This window comes from Trachurus trachurus (genome assembly GCF_905171665.1).
Source record: "Trachurus trachurus genome assembly, chromosome: 12".
In the NCBI taxonomy this organism is placed as follows: Eukaryota; Metazoa; Chordata; class Actinopteri; order Carangiformes; family Carangidae; genus Trachurus; species Trachurus trachurus.
Genome location: NC_139908.1, coordinates 9,096,472 through 9,108,582, shown reverse-complemented (window position 1 = coordinate 9,108,582; position 12,111 = coordinate 9,096,472). Strand labels below are relative to the sequence as shown.

At 41.1% G+C, this 12,111-nt stretch overlaps 1 protein-coding gene across 5 annotated transcripts in view; it reads left to right on the top strand.

Annotated features, from left to right (window-relative positions):
• dab2ipb (DAB2 interacting protein b) overlaps positions 1–11,847 on the top strand; it is a gene marked incomplete at its 5' end in the record, with an annotated part of 91,126 nt that extends 79,279 nt beyond the window's left edge. For 4 of the 5 annotated variants that reach the window (XM_083983267.1, XM_083983266.1, XM_083983270.1 and 1 more), the window contains 4 exons: positions 2,307–2,444; positions 8,071–8,273; positions 9,351–9,438; positions 11,488–11,847. In XM_083983267.1, coding sequence (XP_083839393.1) covers positions 2,307–2,444; positions 8,071–8,273; positions 9,351–9,438; positions 11,488–11,655 — 597 coding nt within the window. In that variant the 3' untranslated portion in view covers positions 11,656–11,847. The remainder of the gene's footprint in view (positions 1–2,306; positions 2,445–8,070; positions 8,274–9,350; positions 9,439–11,487) is intronic. The other variant, XM_083983268.1, reaches the window with a different exon arrangement.
• Between the last annotated feature and the right edge of the window lie 264 nt (positions 11,848–12,111).

The window sequence follows — 12,111 nt, the reverse complement described above, 5'->3', positions numbered from 1 at the left end:
ACCGTCGGATCGACCGCCTCAGTGTGCAGTCCGTCTGAAATTACAGTGATAGGAAAACGCAGCTATTACAAAACACTCATTTGTCTCAGAGCCTGTTAAAGGAAGCGGCTGCCAGGGTTCCTACGCAAGTATGGAAAGTATGGAAAAGTATGGAATTTGATTTTATACATTTCCAGGTCTGGAAAAGTATGGAAAATGGAAACTATTGTATGGATATATATTTATCTTAATACTTATCTGGGTTTGGTCTCATCTGAAGTTATTTGGGTTAATTATTTTGTATGCACTATTGTACCTATAGCTACAATCTCCAGGAAGTTATTTGGTTACAGCATACACATTCAGAATAATGAAAACAAATGATAAATTGCATGTTTTTTTTTATATTATGCACATCTATTTACTCAAATATCACAAATAATTTGAATTTTTTTACCGAGAAGTTTGGAAATTTGGGTCTGGAAAAAGTATGGAATTTGGACATTTCAAATGTGTAGGAACCCTGGGCTGCGTACGTGGGCGGTCTCGGCTCAGACAGCCACAGCTACGTTGTGCCCTAATGAACTAACGGCCGCCGTGCGTGTAATGACAGTAATTTGCATACGGGCAGCTCATCACTTCACCACTGTTTTACTGGTCAAGTCTAATGGGCTGACAGTGAGGGCGGTGGAGCCACAATTAGCATTTTATTAACAAGCGATATACTGTATTGTGCACACACACGGACGTCACTGATATAAACACACACACAGTGTATTATTGAGTCAGTGTGTTTATTTAGACAGTGTGTGTATGTGTGTGTCACAATGGGAGGTTTCCATTTACAAATCATCACTCCCCTCAATGCATTCGCCGGTGAGTCTGTGTTCGTTATCGGCAGGTCAGGGGCTCTAGGTTGCAATTAAAAACAGTGGTCGTTGGTTGCCCTTGGTGACAGGCTGATGGGGAGAGCAACTGCATATTAATCATTATGTCCTGATCTCCTCCCTGTGGAGTCGTCCACAGGAGAGCACCACACCCTAATTTAATTATTAGGATGTTGAAGAAACTCAGCACCACCAGGTCCAGGATTTTAAAGCCACTGTGTGTAGATCTTTTAGTTTGTTTGTTTGTTTGTTTGTTTGTTTAGATTATTGTTTTTCCGCCACCACATCACCGTGACTGCTCAGTCCACCGCTACTGGTCCTGACTGAAATATCTCTTAGATGGATTCTCATATATTCATGGTGCCCAGAGGATGAATACTCCCATCTTTTTGTGATCCTGCAATTTCGTTTTAAATCTTAGTTTCATTAATTTATCATTTCATTCATTTCTCCCTCAGGATGAAACTGTAAAAACTTTGGTGATGTAGCGCTATCATCAAAACTGTAATTTGTCCAGTGCTGTGGTTTTTATGCGACCTGTTGGTAGAAGTTAAAATTTGCTGCAGCCAATTTCTCTCTCAGTGACCATCAGATCCCAAAGGTGTCCTTTTTTGATCCAAATAGTGAAAGACACCAAAGTCAGAAATGATTATATTCCACATGGTGGCTTTAAGTTGAGTTTCCTTTCCAGTGTAGTTAATAGTTTATGACACAAGACAGAAGATAAAATAATTTATTTTCTATTAAAATAGCTGAATCTTGATAGTAAATGACAGCGGATTTATCTCTTAATTCAATCTATCTGGAATTAAATTAACAGGTTTTGGCACCAGCCAATAACCTCGGCAAAAGTTTCACTCACTTTTCATGTGTAGGTCCACATAAAAGTTTCTTTTTCTTTTTTTTCTTCCTCTTTTATTCTGTTTAATCCATTTGCACCTATTAACATTCAGATATTTCAGCCTTTTCAAAAGCATTCAATGCAAAATTAGCGTGTTGGGCTATAAAAACATCCCACGTTTCCACTCACCACGGCCTCGCTCTCCACTCATCTGTCAGTATCACACACACACACACACACACACCTAAGCTGGTTCAGTTCTCATTCAGCATCACTGTATTTACCTTCTTTTTTTTAACAACTAGTAAGGCACTGTAGGTGTACACACACACTCAGACATGTAAATCAGAGTGTGTGCTGCAGTGTATGGCGTGAGTTTGAAGACAGGAAGTGTGAATCCATTCCACCTGCTGCTTTCGATCCAAATGAGTTGGTGCATTTCAAGCTTATTTCTGTTGTTTCTGTGCTGTTGTTGCAACCTGCCCTCCTCCTCCCTCCTCCCTTCCCCTCCCTCCCTCCTCCCTCCCCTTCTCCCCCGTCACTTGCACTCAGCTCATGTACGTGTGTGTGTGTGTGTTGTGTTGTGTTGGTTTCACTAGGCCCCCTCCCCAGTGAACCCCAGTGCGCTGGACCGCACAGCAGCCTGGCTATTGAATATGAATGTGCAGTATTTAGACCATGAGGGGATGGAGCCCGAGTCACTGAGAAACAGAGAGGATCTGACTCAGGTGGAGAAGGTAACCTGCTCCTCATCCAACTTCTGACCTTTTACCAACCCCCACACCCCACCCACTCCTCCTTCCTCCTCCTCCTCCTCCTCCTCCTCCTCCTCCACCTTTCACAAACCACCTCAGCCCTGATACTTCAACTTCAACTTGAACTGTCCTTCCTTTCCTTACCTCTCATTAGCTCCCTCATATACCTCTTTCCTCCAGACATACTCACGTTATCGGCTGCATCTCTTCCCACATCGCCCTTGAGTTTCCCTCTAAGCCCGAGGCCCCCGTAAGACAAACCTATATTGTCTCTTAAAGGTATATTATGCGCATTTATTATATGGAATTCAGGTGAATAGGAAATGTAGCGCTCCGGATGTCACCCCCATCATACATTTAGTCTCTCAATTCCCAGATATTGGCCTTGTTAGGGATGCTCGGACTGTTTATCACTGATGCATCGGCCGCAGGGACGCCACAGCAGAAAAGCAGTTATAACATATAATTGTGGTGCTAAATATAGCAGGGGAGGTTGAGGATCAGCAGCAACTTCGTTAATCTGCTGATTGTTTTTCTTTATCGGTCACTTTTAATCCTGAAAATATCCAGTTTAGTATAATAATCAACAAGGAAAAGCGTCATGTTTTTAAGGTGGAATATCTGACACATAATGACAAAAATTGCAGTTTGATTTATTTATTTTTACCATCAATTAAATGCTAAATTTGGCAGACCTCGATAACTATTATCCTGCTATACTTTTAATAACTTGTAGAAATATAGTTTGAAACTGTTTGCATGTTGTTTCCTTAACTTTCTTGCTTCATTAAAAAAAAAATAATAATAAATAAAAATCTCTCTCTACCTCCAAAGTCTCCTCACAACCTCACAACTTCTCCCCCCCTCCCCTCCTCTTTTCTCACCATCTTTGGAATGAAATTAATAGCCCAAAGCAGGTGTGTGTGTGTATGTGTGTGTGTGCGTGCACATGCAGTACATCCACACAGACGTTTGAGCTTGTGTGTGTGCGCATGCATCCGCCGCCGTTCCTGTGAGGAACAGAGGCAGAAAGAGGCGTTTTGCTGCTTCCTCTCTGCCTACGTTCCTGCTTCTCTTCTCAGCAACCTTTTTACAAATATTCACCCTCAGCTTCGCTTCTGTGCTTTGATTGGCTGCCACATGCTCCCCCTTTTATTTATTTATTTTTTCTCCCCCCCCTCTCCTCTATCCATAATGAATACAAACCTGTCATCCTAACATAGCTCATACTTTATGGAAGCCAGCAGCCCAGGCAGGGAGAGAGCAACCAAAGAAGGCAATAACTTCAGTCTTAACAAAGAAGCCACAGCAGCAGCCACCTTAAAATAGCAAGAGAAGAGGAATTGGAAAACAGTATCTTCCACAGCAGCTTAGACACAAGCTGCAGCTAATGGTCCTCGCAGTCTGAACAATGCAGCTCCTGCACTAGTTCCTCACACACAAACACACACAGACACACAAACACACACACACATCTATCACAAATTAAGGCGTGTGTTTGTCTCGTTAGTCTGGGAAAAGAGAAATCTACATAAATCACATTAATTCACTCTCATAATTTAATTTAATCCTGCTTTGCTCAACACATTTTAAAATACAATAATCAGACACTGTCAGCGTTTTCTAATTTAAAAACTAACGTTGGAAATGTAGATTTCCACAGTTTATATTCTCTCAGCTGAAAGGACTCGTGTTTACACCTCAAATAGATGATGATTGTCAGAAAAGATGTGAGACTTAATTATGAAATAATGCAAAATTTACTCTTGGTGACATTGTATTATTGAGTATTTATCTCTATTTTTGCTTCAATCGAAAAATAGAGTATACAGTTAAAGCAAATGAAAATTTCTCTACAGTTATTTGGCGTGGGATTATTAATTAGATGCATCAGCTGTATCACAGTTAATACGATTAATTGAATGATTAACTTGCTGATTTCATTGACCATCCATGAAATCATTCTGTTATGTCTCCGTATTTTCTGACGTCTAATGACATAACCTGCTGTATCATTTAATTTAGGACCTAATCATCAAAGCATTAACTCGGCCGTGGTTCATTTTTACATCCATCAGTGTTTCTTTATTTCAAACCAGTTCTGATTCGTTGTTTGATTTCATATTTTATATACTGTAGATATTGGTCAAGTGGTTTTACCTAAAATAACACATTGTGATCAAACTTCCTGTTTAATTTGACGTTTTTTTCTGCAAACATTTTTGTTATTGAGCAGAAAATATTTTTTATAGTGATTTTTTATTTTATCTTATTATCTTTTGTATAATCTTTTTTCAGTTATGTAATAGATTTCCATCCATTCTCTGAATTAATTTTCTGTAGGTGTGAAACATGTGGATTAGATGTTTGGAAATGTTAAGATACCTGGAGCATCAGGACAACAGGTGCACAGACGCATCTGTTTATACCACCTTTGTTGTCCTGTTGTGTGTTCACATCAACATTCAGATGTGTTAATTAAACTGTTTAGTTTGTTAGATTACAAATTCACATCTGCAAGAAACAGGCCCAGTTAATATGTTGATGGTGATAATTACAGCCATGAGAGATTATTAAGATAAAATTCACTCTCACGTTTTGTTGTCTCATGTCACAATGCAGCAATTTGAATTCACATATAAACAATACACTTTACTCTATTTTACACCAGTGGTTTATATTTGGTGTTTGAGAGGAGAAAGGACACAGGGAAAGACCTTGATGCTGTGCACACTCATCGTATTGTGTGTCAGAGTGAGAGCAGTGCAGACGAAGAGGAGCAGGACAAAAGCTGCCACAGATACAGTAGATGTCATTCATTCTCGGGGGGATCTGGTGACAAGAGCCGTGGGATATTGGAGATGGAGAGAAAGGGTAGAGCAGACGATAAGATAAATCTATTTGAGGTCAGTATTCCTCCCGGGAAGTGGGGGGAGGTTGATGGGTAAAAATGTCCCAGCGGTAGGCAGAGGGAAGAGTGACGTGAGAAAATAAGCAGAAGGTGACAAGGGAAGATAAACGATCAGAGCAGCATCCTCACTGTAATTGAATCAGATCATTCAGGGCTCTGATAGCGACTGTTTCATAACGTTTCCCAACACTTAGAGCTGAACGACAAACTGGAGCCTGCTCACACATAATACACACATAAGCCGCGCATTCTGGTTTTTGTTCATATATTATTATTATTATTATTATTAATATTGATATATGCTATAATATAGAATATCAAAACATCAATTGGTGTGAGGCTTTAAGAGATTTAACAATATAACAACATAAACACAGAGGTCAAACTATGTTATGAAAGCAGAAAGTAAAGTATATTGATCTGATATCAATTATTGGCTGGATTGTCATGAGATGTAACATTTATTGTCCCCAGAGAGTCAAGTCTTATGACTCAGGTGACCTCTGACCTTTCCTCTAGTGCAGGGATGTCAAACTCATTTTACATACAGCGCAGTTTCATCACAAGTGAGCCGGACCAGTAAAATAATAACATAATAACCTCTAAATAACGAAAACTCTAATTGTTTCCCTTTGTTTTAGTGCAAAGAAGTACATTATTAAGATGTTTACAGTAAATTAACTGACCTTTTACAAAATATTATGAACAACCTGGCAGTTTTTGAGAAAAATACATGTAATTACAACAAAAATACCTCCTCTGTGTTGTAGTTTTCACACTTGGTCGTACATTTGCCACCCCCTGCTCTGGTGCCACCATGAGGTTCTGAGGGACAACTATTGGACGGATCACAATGACAATACGCACATCCTCAGTTTAACTAATAATAATAATGAGAAGAATGAAATTTATTCATGAACAGTTGCATGTAAATCTGTAATTTATTCCCCCTCAGACTCAGTTGTTTGTGTTTAGCGCTAATTAGCAAATATTTCATGCAAACTGTGAACATGGTAAACATTAACTGCCACATCAGCATGTTAGCATTGTTGCTGTCGTCGTGTGGCTGTGGATGCTTGACATATTGTTGCTGTGTGAAGCATCGTCACTTTCACTGTTTCTCCACCAACAAGTCTTTAGATTTATATAAGAAATGTGTTTTTCTATCCTGGAGAGTTTGATTCTTTGTGTTTGTTCCCCCTCTCGGTCTCTGTGGTCCAGTCAGAGGTCAGGGAGAGAGATTTTCAGAGCTTATTTCACAAACTCGACTCCTACTTCAGTGGCTCCATCCCTCCCTCTCTTTGCCTTAATCTTTATTCATTCTTTACTCCATCTTCTTTCTTTCTCTCCCTTTTTTTGTTGTTAGTCTAACCTCAGCAGCAGGTCGTTGCTTTCTGAGCCAAAGCCGAGGTCTGACAGAGCGAACGGCTGCATTTCATTTGACACCGGTTTTAAATTTTTTTGCAGCGAAAGCTTTGCCAGTATTGAAAAAAGCTTCTGGATGTCAGTGGGGGGAATTGATTGAGGAAGAAAAATGATCATTTAATTAAAAAGGCAAACAGATTTGTGAGGAAAGAAAGCTGTAGTGCAGCCAGCTGCAGGTCTGATGTAGAAGTGTTTTTTTTTTATTTAGTTATTTCTTAAAAGCTCAGTTTCCTTTTTTTTCTTTTGTGTGGTGATGACAGGAATAAAAGACGAACAAAACAAAACAGGACAATACAGAGTAACAGGTGTGATGAACATATAGGATGGGACTTAACCCTCCTGTTGTCCACCTGGGTCAAGGAAGGAAGGAAGGAAGGACGAAGGGAAAGAGGGAAGGGAGGAAGGAAGGAAGGATGAAGGGAATGAAGGAAGGAAGGCAGGGAGGACAAATGGAAAGAAGGAAGGACAAAGGGAAAGATGGGAGGAAAGAAGGAAGGGAAAAAGGAAGGAAGGGAGGGAAGAAGGATTGTGGAAAGAAGGAAGAGAGAAAGGAAGGAAAGAAGGAATGATGGAGGAAGGGAACAGATTTGTTCTAGGAAGGAAGAAGGGAGGAAAGAAGGAAGGGAAATAGGAAGGCAAGAAAGATGGAGGGTCAATTGGCTCAAAAAGAGGATGGAAGAAGAAGTAAGGACGTAGGGAAGGAAGGGAAAAAGGATTGTGGAAAGAAGGAAGAGAGAAAGGAAGGATGGAGGAAGGGAACAGGAGGGTTAAAGACTATACCACCACCACAAAACAAGAAAAAAAGTGATATTGATAGACAATGCAATGAAAAGCAGTGTACCAGACGCCTCTTCACAACCCTCAACACAATAAAAACAGTTAAATAAATAAATAAATAAATAACCATAAAATAGTTAGACAACATTCAATAAACAAAAAAGGATAGAAGCTATCCTTGAGGCGACCGGTGCGTGCCTTGATGCCTTGATGCCTTGATAATAGAGTGTGATGAGAGGGTTCACTGTGTGATGAACGACGATGACAAACAACAGGAAACAGTCTCAGACCTGACGGAGAGAGAGATTTCTTCTCTGTTCTCGTCAGTTATGGTAATGAAGAAGAGGCGCCCGCTGATAGGGCTGATGATGATGATGACGACGACAATGATGATGATGATGATTATTACAGTGATGATAATGACAACGCCGATGATGATGATGATGATGGTGTTCTTCTCCTCCTCATCTGGCCTCCTCCTCTCTCCTGTTCCAGTACCAGCAGGAGATCGCGCTGCTGCAGGAGAAGCTGCGGGCGTCGGTGCAGAAGCTGGAGGAGTACGAGGCTCGGCTGAAGGGCCAGGACGAGCAGGCGCAGAAGGTGCTGATGGAGTACCAGGCCCGGCTGGAGGAGTCGGAGGAGCGGCTGCGCAGACAGCAGGACGACAAGGACCTCCAGATGAAGGGCATCATCAGCAGGTGAGGAGGAGGAGGAGGAGGAGGAGGAGACGCAGCACTGAGACTATAGCCGTGTTTACATGGACACAAATAGTCGGAATAATTGCTGATCCGAATAAAACTGCGTCATGTAAAGTTGGCGATTTGAAAATCCGAACGGGCTCATTCAGAAAGAAGTTTCATTAACACTTTACTTGAAAACGTGTTCATAAAACTGATATAACAGCTGTCATAAACATCAATGAATACTTATGACAGCTGTCGTTAAGTGTCATTCAAGTTATGTCACTTTTGATGCAAAGTTGACATTGTTTGAGATGTCCTTGTTATGAGAACTTGACATCATTTTTGATTAAAATTTTGGCAATTAGGTCTGCTATGACAGGTTATGTCATGTGTAAGTTCTCATAACAAGGACATCTCTGTCACCTTTGCATCAAAAGTGACATAACTTACCGAATGACACTTAACAACAGCTGTCATAAGTATTAATTGATGTTTATGACAGGTGTTATATGTCAGTTTTATGAACACATATTCAAGTAGTGTTAACAAAACTTCTTTCCGATCAAGATAGGTGGTTTATGCCGGTCGATGTTCCGATCAAGATCCATGTAAACGGTTAATCTGATCAAAGTAGTCTCTGCTTCTGACCTTCATCCACTGGCTCCTGGTGTTTTTTTTGTTTGTTTTTTTAATTAACCGTTGCTATTATGAGAGGATAGATACATAGATTGCAGGAGAAGTACTGTATAAACTGCTGTGGCTGCAGCTTAATTAAAGAGAAAACCAGAAACAAAAGTAACGTTCACAACACATGATATAGTTCCATTGTGATCAGAGGAGGCAATGGAAGGAAAAGCTTCTTCTACTGTTTTCAACAAATTTGACCGGCAAAACTTGACTGCGCATGTCACAGGGAATTTATTCTGATTTATTGATTGATGCATGTACACACACGTTTTAATCAGATCACTTTTTTACAGTACGCGTCCATGTAAACATCCAGTTTCCAAACAGAATGATTATAATCGGATTGCAGAAAAAATGCACATGTAAACGTGGCTTTTGTTTAAATGTGTCACTGTCGATGTCCAGGTTAATGTCGGTGGAGGAGGAGCTGAAGAAGGATCACTCAGACATGCAGGCGGTCGTCGACTCCAAACAGAAGATCATCGACGCTCAGGTCAGTCGCCACTCCTCCGACCTCTGTGCAGGTTGCGTTTTGGTTTTTGTTGATACTTTAACTGTCTTTCGTGTCGGTTGTTGTGTGTTCTGCTCGAGGACACAAAGGGTCACTGAGATACAAAGCGATGTTTAATTCATGGACGTCTCAGCTGTGGCAGCGACAAGCCTGAATGGCTGAGCAGCGTTTCTCAGCTCCCTCCCACTCCTTCTTATAAAACATACATTTACAAATTCCTTACCTCGTTCTCTGTCAACACGCAGCTCGTCTATAATCCGTGGTGGTTCTTATTCAGAGAAAACTGTTTCTGAAATCCCTCTGAGTAAAAAAAAAAAAAAAGAAGAAGTGTTTTTTCAGTGCACAGTCTGAATGTTGACTGTTGGGAATATAATTATAAGTTAAGCAGAGTGATTGTGTGGGCACCAAGGATTAAACACAGCTGCAGTCGTTGTCACAGTCGTCTCTGGATACCGTTTCCTCTGTGCTCTGGATGGAGTGTGCACATCACATCCATGCAAACACCGAGACTGAAGCACAAACTCGTCGTGATTCAACTACAGAACCAGAGGAGAAACACAACACAACACAACGCAACTTCTGCAGCGACGAGACGTTTACAAAAAAAAAAAAAAAAAAAACCTAGACACAAACATGTATAGATGATTAATCTCCTTCACGCCTAAAGTAATGAGACTTTGCATCCGCAAACAAACACGGCGCAGTAAGACAACACATTGTCTCGCTCAGTAAACAGGCAGAGAGGAGGAAAATAAAAAGCTCATTATAAAGACCGGGAGGGAGACCTGCTGTGTGTGTGTGTGTGTGTGTGTGTGTGTGTGTGTGTGTGTGTGTGTGTGTGTGTGTGTGTGTGTGTGTGTGTGTGTGTGTGTGGTTCAGCCTCTGTCATACAGATAACACCACCGGACACATGCAAGTATTCACTCAAACAGATTTTGGGGGATTTATTTATGAGTCACGCATTGTTTGATTGATTTTACGCATTAATCTAAATAAATTTGGACTTAAAATGTTAATTAAACCAAAAAAATATATTATCTTCACTCTGTTTTGTTTTGTTTTTTAGATTTTATAATTAGATATGGAACTACAAGTAGGTTTTTAGTAGCTACATGGACAAAAACTCACAGTCTGCTGTGGATTGGCAATAATATTGACCTGACGCACAATATGTATCTCTACCTTTGTAATAGCCTTACTACTTTAAAGTTTTTTAAACCTACAGTGGCGAGTTTGCAAAAGTTTGGCCACCGCTGGTCAAAAATTCTGTAATTGTGAACAGTTCAGCAAGTGGAAGATGAAATGATGTCCATGGGCATAAAGTTACAGATGACACATTCCCTTTTCATCTTTTACATTTACAAAATGACAGAAAAGGAAAAGAGCCCGCAGCAAAGGTTTCAGCCACCCTCCATAGTCAGTACCTAGTAGCCCCCTCCTTTGGAAACTATCACAGCGTGTAAATAGTAAATATCTTGTCTGATACTTTGGTCAAAGTTATCTAAGAGAGCTCAAGTCTCCTGGGTTTCTCATTCTTTTGCAGGCTGCTGCTTTGTTTCGCTTTTTCACTCTAAAATTGTAAAAAAAAAAAAAATTATAATAAAAATAATCCACTGATATTGCTTTAAATATTGCAAATGTCGAACTTTTTGCCTTTTTTGGAGATAATTTAATCTTATACATGCTTAACTGTTCACATTAACAGAAATGTTGACCAGGGGTGCCCAAACTTTATACTATACTACAGTATACTATACAATTTTTTTGTTTCCTGTTGACTGCTCTGTATTTTTAAAAGTTCAATAAACTGTTCAGGCCCTAGTGAATCCAACTCGTATGAGGAAGACTCACAATAAAACTGAGAGAGGGTTCAGGATGAGAAATAAAAAACTGCTGTTGCATGTGGCTGCTGCAGAAGAGTCTGAGGAGGAGCAGATGGAGCAGATCATGGCGGCACGTCTCCAAATGTAGCTGCAGACTCAACTCTGTGTTTGTCTGACTGTGTTTCTGTGTGTTCCTGTGTGTGTGCAGGAGAAGCGCATCGCATCGCTGGACGCAGCCAACGCCCGTCTGATGAGCGCCCTGACGCAGCTGAAGGAGCGCTACAGCATGCAGACCCGCAACGGGATCTCGCCCACCAACCCCACCAAGCTGCAGATCACTGAGAACGGAGAGTTCAGGAACAGCAGCAACTGCTAGACCCCCCCCCGAGCGAAGAGTCGAGCCGAGTCGAGTCGAGTCGAGTCGAGTCGAGTCGAGTCGAGTCGAGCGCCTGCCAGTGTACAGTTAATTCAACGAGAGGACGTCTCCGTGCATGCAGCGACGCCTGTCTGCCTGTTCCACAGACTGCGAGGGCGGCGAGGGGCGTGCGTGTTGTTTTTAAAAAGCAGACTTTTAGAGGACACTTCCACTTTTTTTTTTTTTTTTTTTTTTTTTTTTGGAGAAAGGACATCGCTGTGAGGCGAAGGGCGGGGCTGCAGCAAGCAGGCAGCAAGCAGCGTGATGGACAGATCACCAAGGAAACAAGATCACCAGACGGCCTTCATGATCAGGGTGACGGCCAGAGGAGGAGGAGGAGGAGGGAGGGAGGGGGCGGAGCTTGTACATATATATAAACTCAGAAGCTGTCCATCAGTCCGACACTTTTGCTGCCAG